Here is a 23,474-nt window from a genome sequence, read left to right as displayed (position 1 = left end):
GTCAGTCTCCCAAGAAAGAGTTCTCAAATGTACACCAACCTGGACTGTACCTTAGGGAAGGGGGGTCTTGGAGGGCTGGTTTCCGTTAGAGGACAAGACCTCAGATTCAGTCGGGGCCTCAAGTTTAGATCTACAAGCAATACCATAGCATCCCTAAGGCGGGTCAGTGGTCATTTACCAGCTGTGGAGAAACGTGTAAAATACTCCGCTGCCTAATTTTGTTGTTTTCTGGTTTAATAAATCAAGACAACCTCCTGCCCTAATTTAAAACAAAAAAAAAGTTTGCTCCCGTCCCAATTTCTTGGAATTGTCCGAGGGAGTGTCAGTGACAAACGTGACACGGAAGGCGGAATTTGAGCTGCAGAGATTCCGGGGCCTATATTAGCCCAGGCCCAGGCGAGCTAGCGCAGGGCGCGGATCTGGAAGACGGCGTGGGCGGAGCCTGTGCGGGGTGGTGGGCGTGGTCTGTGGGGCGAACCTCGCGGGTGTGGCCTCCGCGGAGCGGCTGGCGGAAGCTAGACGCCGTGGCGGGAAGGAAATGCGCCGGCGGCAGTGTGCGCGCCTCCTTCTCCCGACCGGAACTGTTGCGGCAATCGTGGCCGATTGCTTCTGCCGGGAGAGACTGTTAACTGCTCAAATTTTGTCTCCTCTTCTTTTCCTCCGCTCTTCCCAGAAGGTGAAATGTCGAAGCGTGGATAGACCATGCGCAAAGTCCACGGCCACAGGGGCGCCGTTAGTCTCCGGACTCCTTTTTAAAGCTCCTTTGGGGTACGCCTGTGTGGATGGTTGTCCCCAGAGTGGAGAGTTAGTGTTTAGGGGATGTAGCCCGGTTCCTAGAGGGTACTTGCCTAGCGAGCAGGAAGCCCCGCGTTCGATCCCCAGCGCTGCATAAATTAGGCTCGATGTTACACGACTGTAATCCCGGTACTGGAGCAGGAAGCTGGAGGATCAGTAGTTCAAGGTCATCCTCAACTACCTAGCTAATGAAGGCCAGCCTGGGCTGTCTGCAAAAGAAAATTTGTGTTTAACTGGCTCTGAGTTGGTATTTCGTGGAAAGGGGCCACCACACGAAGAGCCCCTCCTTTCCATCTACAGTGCCTAGAGTTTGACAGGGTCCTGAGCCCACTCCTAAAACTTCAGGGTAAACCTCACACTAAACACTTTGAAACCTTATTTTTGTGTCTCTTATAGAGCCCTGGCTCTGAAGCAGAGCGTCTCGGGGTCAGCAGATAACACATCCTTGCCTCTTGATGCAGTGTGAATCCAGTCCAAGGGAAGAGGAGATCCCCTCCCTCTTTTGGGGTTTGGATCCTGTGTTTGTAGCCTTTGCAAAACTCTACATCAGGGATATCCTGGAGATGAAGGAGTCTGACCAAGTGCCAGGTATGTGGCCCATCAGCCTAATGGATGCCCTGTGCTGCCCCCTGCCCACCTAGTTTCCCCAAAGATACAGAAAGCTGGGGCTTAGGGAATCCGGAAGAGCCCTGCTATGGTCTGAACGTTATCTAGCCTCAACCTTGGGAGGAGTCCATTTCTGTGATTTTTTGTAAATTAAAGAAAATTTTAAAGTCAAATAGTCTGATGGCATAACCTTTGCACTCAGCCCCTCCCGTACTTCAAACCAGAAGTAATTACAACACTTGGTAGATGGAAGTAGAGATGATCAGGGGTTCAAAGCCAGGCAGGACATATGCTTAAAGTATTTATTCCATGTCTTAAAATACGTAGACTCTTTTTGAGGGGCCTGCTTTTGAGTGTAAAGATCGCTGGACTAGGCAGGCTTAGAAGCCTTGCAGCACTACTTACCAGGGAGATGACTCAGTTTTTGCAAAGTTTGGGTGTCCTCTTTGTGGGGGTTGGTTTTGGTTTGAATTAATCACAATGAAAATAGAAACTCCTAAAAGGAAAGATGCCAGATTTGCCCTCTGGCTTGTCCATGTTTAGTGACATCATCAGCTTGCAGTGGGTAGGCCCTTGAGAAACACCAGTGAAAGCAGCAAAGCCCTGTGTATGTAGCATTGTGCATAGATGTGCAGTATAAATACATGTTCACGTGAGTCACATGTGTGCACCGCTAGGTGTCTTCCTGGGGTTTTCACTTTCTAAATTTTGTTTCTATCATATTTTATGTGTATGGGTGTTTTGTCTTTGTCTCGAGTGTGTATGTGTGTGCAGTGCCCTCAAAAGGCAGTAGAGGGATCCCCTGAAATTGGAGTTACAGATAGTGTGAACCACCATATTGGTGCTGGGGATTGAACCCAGGTCCTCTGGAAGAGCAGCCAGTACTGTTAACCATTGAGTACTTTGCCTTATGGGGAAGGGGATGTTTGAGATAGGGTTTCTCCTTGTAGCCCTGGCTGTCTTGGAACTTACTCTATAGACCAGGCTGGCCTTGCACTGAGAAATCCACCTGCCTCTGCCTCCCTGAGTGCTGGGATCAAAGGTGTGCACCACCCCACCGGCTCTCCTTTGTTTTTTAAGGCAAGGTCTTTTGCTGACCAATGAACTTGAAGGATCTTTTAATCTCTGCTTGGTCCCCTCCAGGATTACAGGTATATGCAGACAAGTGGGCTTTTCTGTGGATGCAGGGGGTCAGAATTCAGATCATTATGCTTGTGCAGCAAGCATTTTATTAAATGCACCGTCACCTCTGCCACAGTTTTTAAAATTAGATCATTGTTTACCAGAGATATGGTTATCTAAAAGTTTAACAGATACATAGATTAGAATAATTTAAGTGGCTCTGGGTAGTCCTTCAGGAGTTTAATATTGTGTTGTATGAGAAGTTTGGCTGACCTCCTTGCAAGTTTGTGAAGCTTTCCAATTAAGGACCTTCTGAATAAACAAGCTTTGAGCCAAAAAAAAAAGTCAAGGTCTCAAATATCCAGTTTGAATGAGATGAGGTTTTAGGCGATTTGTTGCACGTATTTGGGTGGCCTTCTACTAAAGCCTTTTGTACAGAATTCCTTTCGCCACACCTTTACTTCCTATTTACTGTTGAACTTGGTCTGTGGGTTTTCCCTCCACTTGGAAGGCAGCCAGCCTCCTCCAAAGTTTTCTAGAATTATCTGCTGTTCTGTATAGCTCACATCCTGGGGAAGAAATTAATTCACACCAAATTCGGTTTTTCTTAAAAGATGTGTGAGTGAGCAAACAAGTACCAGGGGTCATCTCAGCAGTTTAACTATGGGGATTTAACCTTCCTGTGGTCAAAGGATGCGATGGTGTGTTAAAAGAAATCCAATGAGAACCAACCCTGCTGATCTTTACCCTCTCTTCTCTGGTGAGATTGTTTCAGATGCCCATTTGTGAGAGGAAATCTCATGGATGAAGCAACCTCATAATTTCAGAATGGTTTTCTTTAAACTATGCTGTTGGTTTCCAAGAGGGTAGGTTTTATGGTTTTGGCTTCTGTCTTAGTTTACCATAAAGAGAATACTTGTGAACCAAGTGTGGATTACACAGCATTAAGGTGGAGGCAGAAGATCAAGAATTCAGCATCATCCATCCTCAACAACATCCAAGGCCAACCCAGTCAGTCTACAGGACACATTGGCTCTAAACACAAGACAAAAGGGGTGCGGTGATATATGCAGAAGCAGGCAAATCTCTGTGGACTCAAGGCCAGGAAAAAAATGCTGTGACTCCATAAAATTAGAAATATTTAAATGGGAAGGACTATCTGAAACAACACAATAGAGGTTAACAACCGCTAATAGGAAACAAATGTGTTCTGTAGTAATCAACTTGCTTGCTCTTTTGTCCTGGGTCCTGGGCTATAATCTCTCCATCTTGGAATTTCCTGATTTAGGAGTGTCTTTGTTTCTGGGGGTTGGCGCCACACCTTAGTTTATGCTAATGGAACATGTTATTCCTGGGCTGCTTGTTTCAGAATGGACCTGTCTGTACCCAAAAGACCAGAGTTATGAATTGAAGGTTGGGAATCAAAGAGGGACCCTATCAGCCTCACCCTGGAGGCTGAGGTCATTCATTCATATGACCTGTGAATCAATCATGCCTACACAATGAAAACCCATTAAATCCCTGATCCTTAGGCTTGAATAAGCTTCCTTGGTTAGTTAAATATACTGTGTCAGAGAGTGATGTGTCCCAGAGTCTCAGAATCTTAACATGAGACCTCTATACCTTCTTCTGTGCTTTATTTAGCCTTCTCTAATTTCTGCCCTTTGTTATAAAATTCTAATCATTAAGTCTGGCACCTTCCTGAGTTTTAAGTAATCATCAAAGCTGAAAGAATCACAGAAACAGCATTGTAATGAGAGGCCAAAAGATTAAAAATTAGTAGCTATTATTAATTAAGGCCTGAACTAGGTGGGTGGAGAAGTCCACTAATGCCCTGAGGGGAAGGACCGCCTTATTGCATTCTTTCCCCACCCACTAGAGATACAGTTGCTAGGAAACTGGCCCATCCCCATAGGGTGGGACACCAGGTCATTAATGGTCTGGGGACCTTCCTATAGCCAGTCAATTCAAAATGTAGCATTTTTACCAATAGATGCTTGCCAGGTAGGAACCACCCCTGCCTTGGGCATCCTGGGAGGGACCAGAATCTTTAAATCACCCAACTAACCTGAGCACCGGGTGCTCGGCTCTCACCGCTTCGGCAGTGGGGGTGTGAGCCCAAGCTGCAGCTTGTAATTTACAATAAAAAGAACCTCGTGTATTTACAGCGGAGTCTAGTTATTCCTGGTCTTTTGGGGTTTGTGAACTGGGCAGAACACTAACAGGCTGGGCAGAGGATCCAGCAAAGCTGGAATCTCGTAGCTGAAATGGGAGTGGCCAAAACCGGTGAAGTTTTACCTAACTGAGTACTGTTTGGTTGGCCTTGTGTGAACTTTGGGTTTCACTGGTAGAAATGTGAAGCTTGTGGTATTTAGGTATGTGGTTTATTTATTTATTTGTTTTACGCATTAAAAAACTTTGCTTGTATGTGGAGGATGTCCTCCCTGACCCAGGACTTCTCTGTGTAGCCCTTGCTGACCAGATATTCCCATGCAGACCAGCCTGGCTCTGAATGTTATTCGGTCCTGTTTCTTGAGCTGAATCTTTTATGAAAGTACTATTTAAAGAGAGAAAACAGACAATATCCTCTTGGAGTTGTGAATGTTCGTGGACAGTAGCTTAAAATCTGAATCAAATTTGCTAATGACCTTGGCTCTCTAAGCCTGTCTCACAGAGTGGCTTCCTTTTCTTAGGAGTCTGGGGAGCACAGATACCCAGGATTTCCTAGGCCACTGTGGCCTCCGTGGAAAAGGCTGGAACGTGAGCTTGCCCTAAGCTTGTCTGTTTGATCATTTTCTTTTCTTGGCCTGTTCTTTTCTCAGTGGACAGAGCTGCGCCCTTGAGCTCCACAGGAGAACTCACTGTGGTGGGAGGAAGTGGTTCTCTTTTTCACCATGTCGTAAGCCATCTTCTGGAGGCCTGCCTTCTTATTTTGTGGTTTGTGTCTTAAAATGCTTTGAGAAGTTTCTTCTGTGTTTTTAAGCACTGCATTCATTTCTCAACTAGTTTCCTCAGAGGTTTTTTTCCCCCCTCCCAATTCAAACCATCTGTTGTTTGTTTGTTTCTGTAGTCCTCTATTGTTCTGTGATGCTTTCAAGATTTTCTTCTGCTGAGTCCTTTGGGACTAGCAGGATTTTCTTGCAGCCTCAAGTGACCGCTCTTGAGAGCGAGCTATTGTTAGTTCCCAGGGTAGACATTTATGAGGTCCATGTCTATCCTTTTTCTCAAGGAGGTTATAGTATGTTCTCAAGTGAAAACCTGTTCAGATTTTCATTGTTGCCAGATGCGGTTTATTGAATGAGGGGTCAGTGACTTGGGGACACTGGCTTGTGTGTTAGTCCAGTCTTCTTACTGCTTTTGGAAACAGACTTCTGTTCAGCCTTTCACCCCATCTTAAGGGTCATAATATTTCAGCTGTTGACTGTAGATCCATGTCATACCCAGTCAGCCCATGTGTTTGTGAATGGGAGCAGCTGTCTTTCAGGGGTGACACTGTAACCTGGGCTTCTTCCTTCTGGGGGCCTTGCCATCATCAGTTTCTAGTCTCCTACATTGCACTAAGTCTATCCACCTTAGAAGTACACTGGCCCCATAGAAGTGGGACCAGCTCTTCTCTAAATTCGCTGTGCTTCTCTCTCCAAGCCACACCTACTCTCCTAGTATCCCTCTGAGAGAACTGCCCATCAGCAGTGGTTAGTGTGAAAGTTCAGGTCATAGTCTCCTAATGGATTGAAATCCAGAGGTCTGACCAGCCATGATGGTTAGGAAGGATGGTTAGGATTGCACCAAATGCTTGGTGCAATCATGGCTTCATTGTTTACATCTACATATTTATTTGTTTGTTTGTTTTTCTTTTAAATTTTTAAAATTTATTCACTTTACATCCCTATCATAGCTTCCTTCCTCTTCAACCCCTATATCCCTCCCCTAGTCCTCAGAAAAGGGGAGCTCCTCCCTTACCAACTGGCCAAAGACTATCAAGTCTCTTTAAGAATGCCTGAATCCTCTTCTGTGGCCTGGCAAGGCCACCCCACCCAGGGGAAGTGATCAAGGAGCATGTACCAGAGTCCTTGTCAGAGACAGCCCCTGATCCCCTAGACTGAGCTGCCTATTAGCTGTATCTGAGCAGGGGTCTAGGTCCTCTCCGTGCTTGGTCCTTGGTTGGTACATCAGCCCCTGCAGGAGCCCCTGACCCAGATTTGTTGGCTTTGTTGGTCTCTTTATGGATTCCTAGTCCCTCTGGGTTTTTCTGTTACCCGTCCCCCCCAACACATACTCTTCCATAAGACTCCCTGCCCTCTGCCCAAAGTTTTGCTGTGATTCTCAGAATCTTCTTAGATCCACTGCTGGGTGGAGTCTTTCAGAGAATGTCCATGGAAGGCTCCAGTTCTGTTCCTTCTCTTCAACCATGTCTGGTGTCTATTTTGTTTGCCCTTCTGAATGAGAATTAAGCATCCTCCCTGGGGTCCTCCTTGTTACTCAGCTTCTTTAGGTCTGTGGATTATAGTATGGTTATCCTATATTAATTGGCTAATATCTGCTTATAAGTGAGTACATACCATGTGTGTCTTTCTGGGTTTGAGTTACCTCACTCAGGATGATCTTTTCCAGATCTGTCCATTTGCCTGCAAATTTCATGATGTCCTTTTTTTTAAAATAGCATTGTGTACATATACATAGTCTACAGACTGGGAAAAGATCTTCACCAATCCTGCATCCAACAGAGGGCTAATATCCAAAACATATAAAGAACTCAAGAAATTAAACACCTTTGGGCAGAGTACAGGGAATCTTATGAAAGAAGAGGGAGATAGAAAGACCTGGAGGGGACAGGAGCTCCACAAGGATCGCAATAGAACCAATAAATCTGGGCCCAGGGGCGTTTTCTGAGACTGATACTCAAACCAAGGACCATGCATAGAGATAACCTAGAAACCGTTCACAGATGTAGCCCATGGCAGCTCAGTCTCCAAGTGGATACCCTAGTAAGGGGAACAGGGGCTGTCTCTGATATGAAATAAGTGGCTGACTCTTTGATCACCTCACCCTGAGAGGGGGAGGAGCCTTACCAGGCCACAGAGAAAGACAATGCAGCCAGTCCTGTTGAAACCTGATGGGCTAGGGTCAGATGGAAGGGGAGGAGGACCTCCTTTATCAGTGGACTGGGGGAGGGGCCTGGGAGGAGAAGAGGGAGGGAGGATGGGATTGGGAGGGGATGAGGGAGAGGGCTACAGCTAGGATACAAAGTGAATAAATTGTAATAAATAAAAAATTAATAAAAAGGAAAAAAATAAACACCGACAAACCAAATGATCCACTTTTAAAATGGGGTTCAGAGCTAAACAGAAAATTCTCAACAGAAAAATATTGAATGACCGAGAAGCACTTAAAGAAATGTTCAGTGTCCTTAGTCATCAGGGAAATGCAAACCACTCTAAGATTTCATTAAACCTATCAGAATGACTAAGATCAAAAACATACTGGCGAGGTTGTGGAGAAAGGGGGATCTTCCTTCATTGCTGGTGGGAGTGCAAACTTGTACAACCACTTTGGAAAGCTTTCTCAGAAAATTTGGAAACAGTTCTACCTCAAGACCCAGCTCTACCACTCCTGAGCACCCAAAAGATGCTCCACCATACAACAAGAACATTTGCTCAGCTTTGTTCACAGTGGTTTTATTCGTAAGAGCCAGAAACTGGAAACAGCCCAGATGTCCCTGAACCAAAGAATGGATAAAGAAACTGTTACATCCATATATCTATTTACAAAGAAAAAGGCTGTTTGGAAACATATCTGTGGGCCTAGAGAGATGGCTTAGCATTTAAGAGTGCTTGCTGCTCTTGTATTTGGTTCCTGCCACCCATTTGGGTAACTGTCAACCAACTGCCTCCAACTTCAGCTCATTGGAATGTGACATCCTTTTCTGTGGGTTCCCTCTTACACACACACACATGTTAATAATATATTTTATAAGTAATGTATTGCCCTCAAAAATAGAGTAAACGAAAAATGAAAGTATATGTATCATTTATATATGAAAGTAAAGGATGCAGGTGCTGGAAGAGGCTAAATGTCGGAGACTACTTGGAAACCAGCAGGTGATGATACATACAGGTACTTGGCAGAGGCTGACACAGGAGCTGGAGAAGGATGTAGAGTCTGGGAGGGAAGCCCTGAAGCATCCAGGAAGTCTAGGGTATGAAAGCTGGAATTAGGAGCTTGTGGCTTCTGGAAGCCCCCGGGTTTGTGTTGCCATGTCTGAAAAAAAAAATCGCTGCATGTCAGTGGTAGCTCTTCCTCTCAACCTCTCAGGTTCTCCCCTGGCAGAAACTTGCCTCCCAGCATCTGTATAGTCTGGGCTTTGCAAACAGGGTCTTAAGAAGTGCTTGAGCCATGGTCAGCTGGTCCCAGTGGGCAGGGCTTGTGTCTTTTCCTCACTGGTTGATAGAAATGATGACTGGTTTCTTAGAAAAGTTCTGGTTTTAAAGCCCATGGGGCTGGAGAGAAAGCGCATTTGCTCTTGTGGAGAACCCTGGCTCAATTCCCAGCACCCTTATTGGTGGCCTACAAACATCCATACCCCAGGTCCAGAGAGTCCAACAGGCATGCGTGGGGTGCATGTGCACAATGCACACAGGCAGAACATTCACACACGTGCAGTAAAATCGGTAAGTTTTTCTAAAAAGCCAGAGTTTCCTTTGCAGCCACTCAGATGCAGTGGTGTGCTGGTGTCAACAGGCAGTAGCTGTGTACAGGCCTGGTGAGCCCTGTTCACAGAAGCACAATTCCTGTTCTCAGTGGGAAGTGACCAGCCTGAGTGGGTGACTCTGCCTTTCTCTGCTGCACCAGTTCAGGCTTCTCGAGAGCCCAGTTTTCTGCCTCTGCTCCAAGAATGGACTCTTAAGGCTGGAGCTTGCGCACACAGTATGCCACTGACTTGTGACAGACACTCTATGCCCAAGAGACATTTAATGCAAGAAAATGTGGCTGTCTTACATGAACTGCTTTCTTTTGATTTTAGGTGTATATTTTTACAACGGGCATCCAATAAGACGGGTAGATATCATGGGAACCGTCGTCAGCCTAAGGGAAAGAGATGCTTTCTACAGCTACGGAGGTAAGAGCAGCTGTCCCCACTCAGCTGCAGGTTGGATTCTCAGCAGCCCTCAAGCTTGTGAGAAGCTAGGGCCTCACAGAACCAAGGGCTCTGTTGAGAGGCTCTCGGAGTGTGTGTGTCTGTGAAGTAAATGAGGCCACAGGTAAGGATGATCCTGATGAGCCCTGTGTGGCAGCGCCCGGATTCAGGGGAGGTGGGGGCGGGGTGGAAGGATTGAAATGCAGCAGTGTAGGGTCACTGATGGTCAGGAAGACACCCGATACCCGTGACACAGCTCTGCAGAGCCAAGGACTGGACTGTGTGTTCACAGTGATCCTTCTGAAAAGAGGCCCTATAAATGTAAAACTAGACCTATTTAGGTAAGAATCGTTTTTTTTTGTTTTGTTTTAAGATTTATATCCAGAACAATCAGGGGAGAGGAAAAAAAACCTTTTTGTTACGCAAGATGTAAATATCCGTTATCAGACTTGCCTGTCCCTCATACTGAAAACATCCAGAGCCTCCATAATCTGGACACCAGAGGACTGTTAGAACAGTATAGTAGGTCTGTTTTTCAAGTTTAATGTAAGTATGTTTTTCTAAAAGAATTTTTTTTATCTATGTGCATACGTGTGTGAGTGTGTGTGTGGCTATGTGCATGTGAATCCAGGTGTCTGAGGAGGCCAGAAAAGGGTGTGGGATCCCCTGGAGTTAGAAACAGCTGTGATCCACCCAGTGTGGTGCTGGGGACCCTGGGCATCTGGAGTTGATGTTTTCAGATCAAATAAATGAGACCGTTGGGGATTTCAGGTCTGGCCCTAGGATTGGCTCTGATCTGGCTTGTGACATAGAGGAACCTCACTCAAGTCACTTTCCCACTATGGGAATGTTTAAGATAACATGTTTGGCTCATTTTGAAAGAAAATGTTATTTACATTAAGCTCAAAAAACTGAGACCTACTATACTAAAGCACGTTCTAGCTGTTCTCCAGTGTCCAGAACAAGGAGGCTCTGGATTTAGTTTTCGATTATAAGGGACAGTCAAGTGTGATAATGGCTACATCTTGAGTAACACAAAGGTTTGTTTCCTCTCCCCTGATGTTCTGGACATAACCCTTAAGTATATGCAGCGCGCGGGCCCCCAGCAGTGGGCAGGGCCTGTAGTGCAGTACAACACTTCTCTCCAGGTCCCAGTGACAAATAACCCTGTCTCAGTTACAAAGCACTTTCCGTGGTCGTCATTTTGTATGATGCACACCATTTGGTTATAAGTAAGGACAGATAGTTTCATTTTGCAGGTGAGAAAACTGACTCGCTTAACTTCTCAGGGTTGTGTTGGGGGAGGCTTATGACTCCATGTGACTTCTGACCTGGCCCCAGTGCGCTCTCCTTCTGCATAGAGCTCAAAATAGCTTTTCTCTCCTGCATCCCTTCTTTCACCAGGCTCCCCTGACTCCAGGCATCTGGAGTTGATATTTTCAGATCAAATAAATGAGACTTTTGGGGATTTCAGGTCTGGCCCTAGGATTGGCTCTGGTCCAGCTTGTGACATAGAGGGACTTGACTTAACTCACTTTCCCACTATGGGAGTGTTTAAGAAGACACTTGATTCTTCCCTGAGTAGCCTTCCCTCCAAGTGGGTGTTGGGAGAGCGTGACACAGCTGTGGACTGCAGGAAGACAGCAGTGTGGAAGTAATTAAGAGCGGAAAGGCTTTTGTGCCTCAGTTCTTGTGTGGCCAGCTGAAGCAGAGAGCTGCTTGTCCTCCTGCTGTCTCCAGGCCCAGCATGGCTCTTCTTGTGCCTGCCCCTGACTCGCCGCAGGCGTGCATTGTGGTGTTCTGCCCACACTGACTCATCATAGCATCATACTAGGGAGGGATGTGCTATGGCTTTGTAGTTGTACTCAGCAGCAGGCCTCGGGAACCATGTTACATGGTCTGCTGGGAGAGGCCAGAGAAGTCAGGGTTAGGTGACAGTGCCTATAGTTCACAGAGCCCCTGGCAACGGCTTGTGCTCTTGGGTGACTCTCAAGGGGCTCGGGTTAGACCAGGGTAACCTCACATCTCCTAGAACAAGTGTTCACTCATTTGCTCTTAGTCTTGCTTCCAATATAAATAAACTTTCAGCCAGCTGCAGTGGTTCCTGCCTGCAATCCCCACACACATAAAGCTGAAGCCAAGGATTACTGCAAGGTTGAGGCCAGCAGGGGCTACATATTGAGTCCAAGCCAGCTACAGAGTCAGACCCCATCTCTTTTTGTTTTTGAAATTTATCTGGCAGTTAATGTTCACATTGAAGGTAGTCTTCTTCCTCCATACTTCATAAGATTCTTCTACTAGCATTTAGTATCTTAAAATAATTTCCATCTAAGTATACTGTTTAATTTTTATGTATGTAAGATTTAGAAGGTATATGGAATTTGTGTTTTACAGAGAGGCATATGTGTCTTTCAACAGTGAGGACCTAGGTCTTCATCATAACACGTTAATCTCATATACTCTGGTATTACAGTTTATTTAACCGATTACATATTTATAAACTTATGTTGTTCCCATTTTCAGTGTTATAAGCAACTACTTCAGTGAGCAACATTATCCCAATATAGATATCTGTGCACTTGCTTGTTCAGTTTTTCTGTGCAGAATAATTTACTAGAATCACCTAGTCAGAGGGTATGTGTGCTTTAGAATCTGATACATGCTGCCAGTCTTGCTGTTTAGAAATGAGCTGCTGATTTAACCCCACTCCTAGCCAGTGAGGGTGTCCGCATTTCCTGTGTATTTGTTTTTGTATTAGGGATTGAACCCAGACCCCCATGATACTAAGTAAGTGCTGTACAACTGAGCCATATCCTCACTCCTGTTGTCAGTGTTTTTAACTGTCAACCTAGCAGCTGAGAAGTTATTTAAACTTGAGTTTTTTTCATGGCAGTTAGTGGATTTAGCATATTGACATTTGTTTTTTGACCACTTACATATTTTCCATGCATTGCATATGCATTTTCTTTGATATTGCTTCTCTTATAGTCTGGGTCTTTTTCTCACTAGTTCATATGAGCTCTTTGTATATTAAAGCAGTAACCATATATATCTTTTATTGGTTTTAGGATAGCAAATGTATCAAACTTTGTATAATGAGTTGAAATTTTCACTGCTTTAGGAAGTCTTTCCACAAGTTCTAAACCCAGAGCTTAAAGATGGTCACCAATATCTCCTCACATTGTTTACGTACTTTATGTTAATAAAATGAACTTTTTCACTCTAAGGAATAGTTTAATCTTCTTTCTAGATTTAAGCCAATACTAGAACATTTACCCTTATATTCTATATTACATGGGCCTTTACAACAGTTTACTTGTTCTGTTTTGTTTTAATTATGAGGCCTATTTCTCTGTGCTTAGTAATCTATATTTGGTGATTTTCAGATTTCAGGCAAAGAGAAAGTCCTGTCTACTCTCAGCAAAGAGCTCCAAATTCCTCTGTTGTACAAATCCAGTCTTAGAGAAATTGTTTGATTTTTCTTTTCCTTTTAGCACTATAAATAAAGTAAGGCAGAATAGTTCTATTTTTGTGGCCAGGTTATTATTATTTTCTTTTATTAAAATGAAGCTGGGTCTTGTGATGAACTTGAATTCACTTACATCCTTGTAAAGGTAAGGGAGGGGCTGAAGCCTTTTTCCAGAGCAGCCTCTGGTCCAAGTGATGTGGGCCACTTTGTTTGGGTAATGAGCAAGCTAATGAAAGACAAGGTAACAGAAGGCTGAGCCCAGAGTACCGGTGCCTTTGACCACTGACCACATGGTAAGTTCTCATTTGAGAAGAACGAGAAGAAAGGCAGGTTATGGATGTGGGCACCTAACGCCCTAAGGATGCAGAGAGTAGATAAGATCCATCACTGCCATGGAGGTAGGGTGAGGGAAATGTTGAATGTGCCCATTGGAGTCATGTGTTATATGCTCACAAGTAAGCAGGTCACTGGTGTGTAGTATAGAGAGAGGGAGAAGCTTTTTGTTTGGCTGGTTTTTTTGTTTTGGTTGTTTGTTTGTTTGTTTTGAGACAGGGTTTCTCTGTGTAGCCGTGGCTGTCCTGGACTCTCTGTGTAGACCAGGCTGGCCTACAAAGATCACCTGCCTCTGCCTCCCTGAGCACTGGGATTACAGGTGTGCGCCACCACGCTCAGCTGAGGGAGAGGTTTTAAGGGAGTTGCTCCACTGGGCTATTGAAACTGTCCTCTTTGAATATGGCTGAATGCAGTGATGACATGTGGATTGGCCAGCCATGCCCAGGTCTCACCTGCCGGTTGATGCTTCTCTTTTAGTGGATGATGCCACTGGAGTTATAAACTGCATCTGTTGGAAAAAGCTGAGCGATACTGAGTCCTCATCAGGTAATTATACTTGCCACATCCCTTTCATTTTCTGCTAAACAAAGGATTTTGCTCAGTGTAGCTCATCAAACAGCTCTCAGTATTTTCACATTAAGCCACTGCTGGGTTGCATCCATGGCCCTGACACCCTGTCCCCATATTGGGGAAGGGCAATTGCTTCTCTCCTACCTCCTTGATCCTCATTTTCTCCTAAACCTAGGAACTGAGAAGAGATTCCCGGAAGTTTCTACAGTACATTTTTTTAAAGATGTATTTATTTATTAGGTATACAGTGTTATTATGTCAACTGAAGGAATGGGGGCGGTGACATTGTCACATTATGTAGCCCTGGATGGCCTGAACTCACTAGCTAGCCTTAAACTCAATGAGCTCCACCTGATGTGCCTTCCAGTTGCTAGGATTAAATGCATATGCTGCTATGCCCAGCTTGTCAAAAGGAATTTAAGAACTGTTACGTGTCAGCTCACAGTTTAACCGGGAAGGCACGGAGGCAGGTGGGTGATGCACCTGTTCACCCTACAACCACAGGAAGCAGAGGAAGATGAATGCTGCTGTCCACTCTCTTTCTCCTTGTTGTTCATATACAGTTGGGATCCCAGCCTATGGGGTAATATAGCTCAGATTTGGGAGGATTCCTTCTTAGACATCCTCATAGACGCACCCAGAGTGTGTTTCTATGGCCATTCTAAGCTAAGCCAAGTGACAATGAAGACTAACCATAACCACCACAGTGCTATTAGGCAGAATACTCTAGGCGGTAATTCATTGCGAACAGTTGTTTGTCTGTCCTGGATGTTGGGAAGTCCAAAGTACCTGCAAGGTCTGATGCTTGGTGAAGGCCAGTCTCCGCCTCCAAGATAGCTTCTTGAGTGTTGCTTCTTCCAGTACATGACAAGAGCACAAAAAGAGAATAGCATTGACTCATCCACATTGTCCTTGTGCTCTAGATGCCTCCCACTCAGCTCCACCTCCTACCACTGTGCTGTTGTTGCTGTGGTCCCGACAAATGCCTTCCAAAGGGTTTGGTCCTCAGGGTTGGCAGGAAAGGAAAATCTTGTGGACGAATAAGAGTGAGGTCCTAGGTTATTAGGGACATGCCATCAAAGAGGATTATGGTACTCTGCCTTGGTCTCTTTTTGCTTCCTGGCTGAGTATATGACTTCTACTTATACACACACTCCTGCTGTAACATGCTCTTCTCATCACAAACCATAGAGACTGCCTCACCTTGGACTTGAACATCTAGAACTATGAGCCAAAGCACAGCTCTGTATTTCATAAGTGGTCTGAGTCGGTATTTCATTACCTTGGTGGAACACTGACTAGTACAGTTTGGGATAGAGTTTCTAATGCATGAGCCTTGATGGGTTCAGAAGCATTAAGACCACAGCAGCATTATAAGCCATTTGCAGATTTATAGCTTTACTCACAGTCTTTAATCAAAAGGTGCAGTTTGTCTAGCCACACCTGAGGTAGGTGGAGGGTGAGCAAACTTCTAAAGGGACAGATGATATATATTCTGTTTGTGGACATGATCTGCCTCAGCTACTTGACACAGCCAGTTTAACACAGAGTGGGCTATCAAGTGGGACAGTCAGGAATGGCTCTGTCCCAAAAAAACTCTAAACAGGCTATCGATTGATTTGTTCTGTGGTTTAGATAATTGGTTTTCTTTTCTAAATTAACTCTTTTTGGGGGGGACAGGGTCTCACTGTGTAGCTCTGGCTGACCTCAAACTCACAGTGATCCAGAGAGGGGTGTGCCACCACATCCAGATTAAGTCACTCTTGAGGGAAGTGGCATGATCAGGAACACTGTGTCACTCCCATACTTAGTAATAGTAATGTTTGAGATCAGCACAATGGCTTTTAACACTGAACAGGCCAAGAGGAAGGTGTTTGAAAGGTCGGAAAGCAGATGGACCAGTGAACAATTAGTCTTCGCTTAAAGCTGCTTTGAAATATAGAGAAAGTGGCAAGAGTCTCTGGAGAAAGCCTAGAGCAGGCTCTTGTCATGTTACCAGGAAGAGCTATTTTTAAATTGCTTCCAACTCACTCATTCTCTCCTTTTAATTTAATTGCCCAAAGTTTAAAAGCTTTCCATTGGAAGGTGGCCAAAAAAGACAATTTTTTAAAAACAAAATTCCGTTTGAGTCAAAATCATGTTCCAGTCAATTAAGTAAAGAATCTAATGTGAACTACTATGCATGTTACATTGAATATACCATCTGCACTCAGCTTATGAGCAAAGTTAAGGCAGCTTAGCCCTTACTATTAGAGGCAATTCATCTTCAGGATGGAATAGACTACTAAAATGAAGTTCTGTCACACTCCAGCTGGCTCATCACATTCATTAAATTACACGCTAGAGCCGTCTTTCATCAATTTGGCGTCCTCTTTAAATGAAAGCTAGGCCTCTTTCCTTAGATCCACTGTCAGCCTGATAATGTCAGTGGTGCTACACAGAACTTTTTATTATGTCCTATGATGTCTGCATCGTGACAATGAGGTTTATAAATACCCCTTAACGTCAGATTCACTAGAAGAGGGCCAGGAGGTAGGAACACCGGGAGAGCAGCCTTTTAAAAAGCGATTCTTGTGTATTTTCAGAAGAAACCAGTGAGCTAAGCAGTCATTGCTTTGCGTCTACTTTCCTAGGTATCGGTTACTGCTTGTGTGCCGTTCTTTGTGCTCCCTGTGTTGCTATGGGCCTTGGCCCAGCACATGGGCTCTAGTGCTGCTACACATTACAAAACCATGGCTGGCAAAACTGTAGTTGGTCAGAAAGCAGAAATTTTCAGCAAAAGCCCAAAGGAGAGACCACTCTGTTATGGAAACCTTTCTGAAAGAAACCAGAGCTGTGGGAAATACATAAGCATCTAACAAATGTCTTTTGGGTAAAGAATCATACTTGGAAAGAGGAGGTCATGATTCCTTCTATCCTGCAGCTCACATAAAGGAACCTGAAGAAGACACGTTGTGTATCTGTCCCAATAAACATGCTATGCTCCAGTAAATCCTCGCTGCTGGGTTACTAAAATAGGAGCAACAAGAGTAGTGGATTCCAAAATCAAGATATTATGCAACAGAGTGAAATCAAATAAATGCTAAGAATAAAGCACTGAGCAGTGTATGTGATGAGTATCGTGGACACAGTTTGCTTGAAGATTAAATGAAGCCAATAGTGCAAGCTTATCAGCAAAGAAACACAGAGTCGTCTCATAAAAACCACCAGTTCAGTGTCTGGGACAAACCAGTAATTGCAGCGTTTGGGAGGTAGAGGCAGGCGGTAGCTATTGAATTCCAGGCGAGACTAGGCTACATGAGACCGTGTTTCAAAATACCAAAATTCACACATGGTTTATTTTGCTATTTTTTTTTTAATTTACTTAAAAATTTTTGTGGTTTTGTTTTGTTTTTAGATAGGGTCTCCTGTAACCCAGGCTTGTCTTGAATTCATAACATAGCTCAGGCTGGCCTTGAACTCCTCCTGATCCTCCTGCCTCTACCTCCCAAGTGCTGGTTTCACACCAGATGCCACCACTGCCAGTTCCTCTTGCCGTTTAAACAATCTTGACAGAATTGGGCTTTGTTTAGGTTTTCTGGGTTGCAGTGACATGTTAATGAGGGAGCTATGAGCACATATGCTTTGCTGTTGACATGTGTGAACACAGGGTTGAGGGTTTCTGGCGAGCATTGTAACAAGTGACAGGTTATAAACTCAGTGAAAGTTCTCAAAGAAAAATGATTACCTTGAGGAGCTTAGTTGTTAGACAACAAATAACACATAGTTGTCACTTCCTCTGTCCATGGTATGCAAAGTTGAGTCATGCATGACAGCTACAAGTGTGTGTGGTGTGTGTGGTGTGTGCATGCGTGTGTGTATGTACTAGCCGTAGTAGTGGACTGCCGTTATTACCCTCATTTCCTTGGTTCATGCAGTTGAGAGGAGAGGGACATCAGTGTGGAGAGGCAGCAGACGGGGAGGCGTCATAGTAGCGAAGAGAGCCCCTGAGATGCAAGTTGGGCTTCTCTGGCTCTGGCTCCCTGCACACTGTGCATGTCCTGTGCAGGTGATAAAAGTAAAAATGAAAAGTCATCAAAAGGGGAGAAATGTGTAACAACTAGCTAACTAAACTGCCATATTAACATGACAGGATGCTATATACTATGAAATGCTGAGTACTTCCCAGCACCCCAAAAGCTAAAGCAGGGGGTGAGGGTCTGAGGCCATCTGGGGTCTCAGCAAGACCACATTTCAAAAACCAAAGCAATAACAAAATGCTGGGTTGTGTAGTTTCTGTGGACACATATCTATATTTGCAATTACAGCAGGCAGGATAGAACACTGAGTCTTTAATGAACCACGTTGGCTCCAGAAAACAGCTATATCCTCTGGGAGAGCTGTTGAGAGCATAGTGTATCCACAGTCTCTGCTGCCAGACCCTGTAGTTCAAACTGCACCTTTTCTTCCTAACCTCTGCTTTACTTTAGAAATGTTGCTTGATCTCTCTGCGACACAAGTTTCTCATCTCTGAAATGGAGCTAGCGGATGGGAGCAGTTGTGAGGTTTGGACACGCTGGTACATTGAAAATTCCATAAAGGAACACCCATATACCCAAATGTTCAGTGTTCTTGCTTGACTCTGTCCTTCCTTCCTTTCTTTCTTCCTTTCTTCCTTCCTTCCTTTTTTTCTTAGATTTATTTATTATGTATACAATGTTCTGACTGCATGTACACTTGCACGCCACAAGAGGGCATCAACTTTCATTATAGATGTTTGTGAACCACCATGTGGCTGCTGGGAATTGAACAGCCAATGCTCTTAACCTCTGAGCCACCTCTCCAGCCCCGAAGCTCACAAGATTTATTTTATTTTAATTATGTGTCTGTGTGTGTGTGCCTGCATATGCAGGCACCCGCAGAGGCCACAGCAAACTCAGGTCCTCTGGAAGAGCAGCCAGTGCCCTTCACTGCTGAGCCATCTCTTCAGGCTAGTCATATTCCACCTGCCTCAGCTTCCTGAGGATTTATAGGTGAATTCCAGGCCAGACTAGGCTACATGAGACCATGTTTCAAAATACCAAAATTCACACATGGTTTATTTTGCTATTTTTTTTTTTTAATTTACTTAAAAATTTTTGTGGTTTTGTTTTGTTTTTAGATAGGGTCTCCTGTAACCCAGGCTTGTCTTGAATTCATAACATAGCTCAGGCTGGCCTTGAGCTCCTCCTGATCCTCCTGCCTCTACCTCCCAAGTGCTGGTTTCACACCAGACGCCACCACCGCCAGTTCCTCTTGCCGTTTAAACAAACTTGACAGAATTGAATTCTTGACCTATAATCCTATAGGTGAATTCCAGGCCAGACTAGGCTACGTGAGACCGTGTTTCAAAATACCAAAATTCACACATGGTTTATTTTGCTATTTTTTTTTAATTTACTTAAAATTTTTTTAAGATTTATTTTATTTTAATTATTTAAAATAAATAAAATAACCAAGCCTGGCCATAAACAAGCCTATAGAGCGTGAATGCAGAGCCCTGTGTGGTGGTGTATGTCTGTAATCCCAGATACTTAAGACGACAGCACAGGAGGATCTTGAGTTCCTGGCTAGTCAGTGGCACAAAGTGAGATTCTGAATGCAGAGACTGTGTCCCAGAGATCAGTCTTGCCAGGAAATTAGACTAACCCTTCTCCCTCCTGTACCCACACTGTCTCTTATCTTCAACCTTCACCTCATGGTGAAAAGAAGCTAATGTATATTCACCCCTAAATAATCTCCACCACTAACTTTTACTTCTAAATTGTACCAAATAAGAAAGAACAAAGTTGGGGCTGGACCATCTATAGTGAGATCTGGTGCCCTCTTGTGGTGTGCAGATGTACATGCATGCAGAACACTGTATACATAATAAATAAATAAATAAATCTTAAAAAAATTGTGGTTTTAAAAAGCCTACCTGGAGCCAGGTGTAGTGGCTCACGACTTCATTCCCAGCACTTGGGAGGTAGAGGTGAATCTCTGTGAGTTTGAGGCCAGCCTAGTCTACAAAGTGAGTCCAGGACAGCAAGGGCTCAGAGAAACTCTGTCTCAAAAAAACAAAAAGTGGGCTGGAGAGATGGCTCAGAGGTTAAGAGCACTGTCTGCTCTTCCAGAGGTCCTGAGTTCAATTCCCAGCAACCACATGGTGGCTCACAACCATCTATAATGAGATTCGGTGCCCTCTTCTGTCATGCAGATGTATATGCAAAATAGAGCACTCATATGTAAAATAAAGAAATAAAAAAAAAACCACAGAAAAAAAAAAAAAAAAAGTAACAACAAACAACGACAAAAACCTACCTGGGCTACAGAGTGAGTTCAAGGTTAGCCTGGGCAACTCATCGAATTCTTGTCTCAAAATAAAGTAAAATAAAATGAAGGTTGGGGGAGGGTTACCTCAGTGGTTCAGTGCCTGGCATGGAAGAGGCCCTGGGTCCCCTCCCTAATACTGCAAAAGCAGTGTAAAGCATACAAAATAGAGGGCAGGGTAGGGCCGCTGCCCCCAGCTGGTCTGAACATGAGCCCTTTGCACTGGTGATGCCGGGTGGGAGGGGCATCACAGCCGCCCTGGAATGTGCCCACTTGGCCTCACTCCAGAGTCTTCCCCTGTTGTTCTGCCTTTGGATACTTAGAGCTTATGCTCTGGGTGGAAGGTTTGAAAAGATAGGAAGATCTCTTGTTATAGAGCACCTCATCAAGAGAATAGATTGGGTTTCTCTGACCCTCAAACTGTGTCCTCAGGATGAAGGAACACTTGGTAATACCTCTTCTGTTTTCTCCCGCCCCTGACAGAACCAGCTGCTCTGTGCACCTCGAGAGAGCTAAGTGTGACCTCACAGCTTAAGAAACTGCAGGAGACTATTAAGCAGAAAACCAAGCTAGAAATTGGGGATGTTATCCGAGTCAGAGGCTTTGTGCGCATGTTCAGGGAAGAGCGAGAAGTCTGCGCCACCATGCATTGTAAGAATGGGGAGTTTCTACAGACCAGCTGCTATCCTGGGTGTGTGCTCTGCAAAAGCTTGTTCAGCTCAGAGTCAGACTTGCAAAAGGTTCACAGAAGATTTAATTCTAGTGGGAGAAATTATGTTTAGCATGCTGTTTTTAGGAATACAGCATTTTAAAATTTTATTTTGAAAAACATTAATTAGAAATTAATTGGGAAACAATGAATTACTGAGTCTATACAGTTGGCAAGTTTATCTGGACAGCATTGCCATTTCTGAAGTACTTTGAAATTCTAAATGTCAGTCCATTAAGGCAGGGTGTTCTAATCCTTCAAAAGAATGGAAATCTCTTGAACACCATTAAGCTCATTAACTTTAATGAAAGTAGCAATTAGAAATAGTTCTGAATCACCCCCTTTACATTGTGCTGGCTGGTTTTCAGCTGAAAATCTCAAAAGCAGCCATGTTTTTATTCCACACCCAGGAGACAGAGGCAGACAGCTCTCTGTGCATTAGAGGGCAGCTTGGTCTACATAGTGAGTTACAGGTTAGCTAAGGCTACGTGGGGAGACTGTCTCAACAAATAAATATGTAAATTTCAAGGGTTGGCTCTGTAGTTTGTCAGCATAACATACAAATCACTGGTGACAGTCCTGTTCCCACGCTAGATGTGCCTGTCACACATAGAGCATTGCCTTCTCTCTCAGTGGGTGGCTGGGAGCTGCTCTGTGGCTCTAGACTGTTGTCCTCGGGGTGATTTGGCTGTGGAGAGACATGCTCCCGTGTTACTTCTGTGTCATCTTTTTCCTGGGTTGTTAGATAAGGTGGACGATCCAGCATGGAGCATTCAAATCGCGAGGATGCTTGAGCTGCCTGCACTCTACAAGAAAGTGTATGACCAACCCTTCCGCAACCCCACCCTAAGTGAAGAAGAGGCACTGAAGTAAGTTCTTGTGTCAGTGCTGAGAGCAGGATGGCAGCAGGAAAGCCTAGCAGTGGAACCAGGTGCAGGGGTCAGCCAGGGTACAAATTATCAAATTTCCAACTGAGCCACAAGGGCTCCACCCTCTGTGCCTCAGTTTCCTCTCCTGGAAAATGCAAGTGACTATAGCATAGAGGAGGGTCTAGAGCTGTTGTGATGGAAACATAAGTATATTATAATTGGAGTTACTAAAGAATGGAGGGCACACAGGCGAATATTTGGATGATGGCTGAAACTTGTTCAAGTTAGATGAAAATGATAAACTCACAGATCCAGGAAGCTTAGCAAACCGTGACGTGAGAACCATGGAGAAAACTGCCCCAAGGCAGATCTCAATCCCCACCATAAAACCATGTGCCATCCTGCACCCGGACCCTGATCCTGCAACTCCCCACCGTAAAACAAGAACAAAAAAACAACTGGGATCAGTTGCTCCCTCGTGGCTTCAAGCAGGGAAGATGTCGTACTCAGGGTTACTATTGTTGTGATGAAACAGCACAACCAATAGCAACGTGGGGAGAAAAGGGTTTATTTGCCTTGAGCTTTCACATCACAGGCCATCATCCAAGGAAGTCAGGACAGGGACTCAAGCAGGGCGGGGCCCTGGAGGCAGGAGTGGGTGCAGAGGCCATGGAGGGATGCTGCATGCTGGCTTCCTCCCCACGGCTTGCTCGTTCTCCTTGTAGAATGCAGGACCAGCAGCCTGGGGGTGGGCCTTCCCATGTCAGTCACTAATTAAGACAGTTTCCTACAGGCTTGCCTGCAGCCCAGTCTGCAGAGGCATTTGCCCTTTCCGTAGCTGACCATAGCTGGTGTCGGGGTGACATAAAACTAGCTAGCACAGGACAGGTACTTTACATTCTGTCTTTGTAATTTTTATTTACTTGGCTGGGTTGGTGGCAGAGGGGCCAGAGAGACAGCTCAGTGGGTAAAGTGCATGTTCCGTAATCGTGAGGTCCTAAGTTCAGATCTCAGCCCTATATTAAAGGCTGAGCAGGCTGGTGTGTAAACCTGTAACCCTGGCCCTGTAGAGGATGGAGACAGGACGATCAGTGGAGCTTGCTATCCATTTCTTTTCTTTCTTTTTTTTTAGATTTTATTTGTTTATTACGTATATAGTGTTCAGCCTGCATGTCAGAAGAGGGCAACAGATCTCACTGTAGATGGTTGTGAGCCACCATGTGGTCACTGGGAATTGAACTCAGGACTTGGAAGAGCAGCCAGTGCTCTTAACCTTTGAGCCCTATTTCTTTATCTCTAAATTCAATGAGAAATCTGCAGGTTACCTAGTGTCTTCAAGCTGTGGCCTCTGCATGCACATACCACACGCATACACGCACCACACACACACACACACACACACACACACACACACACACAATTTTTCTTCCACACTAGAGCATGAGCCAGGACCAAACTCATGCTAGGCAAAAACTCTACCATTGAGCTGTATCCTCAGCCCTCTCTTTAACTTTTTAAACATGTAAATATATTACT

The 23,474-nt window shown here is 44.6% G+C and overlaps 1 protein-coding gene across 2 annotated transcripts in view; it reads left to right on the top strand.

The window, feature by feature from the left end:
* Positions 1 to 508: 508 nt before the first annotated feature.
* Positions 509 to 23,474, top strand: part of Stn1 (STN1 subunit of CST complex) — a 35,855-nt gene continuing 12,889 nt past the window's right edge. Inside the window, exons 1-6 of one of the 2 annotated variants that reach the window (XM_021640213.2) lie at positions 511 to 768; positions 1,192 to 1,383; positions 9,545 to 9,640; positions 13,938 to 14,006; positions 20,844 to 21,011; positions 21,815 to 21,938. In XM_021640213.2, the coding sequence (XP_021495888.1) occupies positions 1,251 to 1,383; positions 9,545 to 9,640; positions 13,938 to 14,006; positions 20,844 to 21,011; positions 21,815 to 21,938 (590 nt within the window). In that variant the 5' untranslated portion in view covers positions 511 to 768; positions 1,192 to 1,250. Of the gene's footprint in view, positions 769 to 1,191; positions 1,384 to 9,544; positions 9,641 to 13,937; positions 14,007 to 20,843; positions 21,012 to 21,814; positions 21,939 to 23,474 lie in introns of both variants that reach the window. The other variant, XM_060390871.1, reaches the window with a different exon arrangement.

The sequence above is a fragment of the Meriones unguiculatus genome, chromosome 1 (genome assembly GCF_030254825.1).
Source record: "Meriones unguiculatus strain TT.TT164.6M chromosome 1, Bangor_MerUng_6.1, whole genome shotgun sequence".
Classification (NCBI taxonomy): domain Eukaryota; kingdom Metazoa; phylum Chordata; class Mammalia; order Rodentia; family Muridae; genus Meriones; species Meriones unguiculatus.
This window is presented reverse-complemented; position numbering and strand designations above follow the sequence as displayed.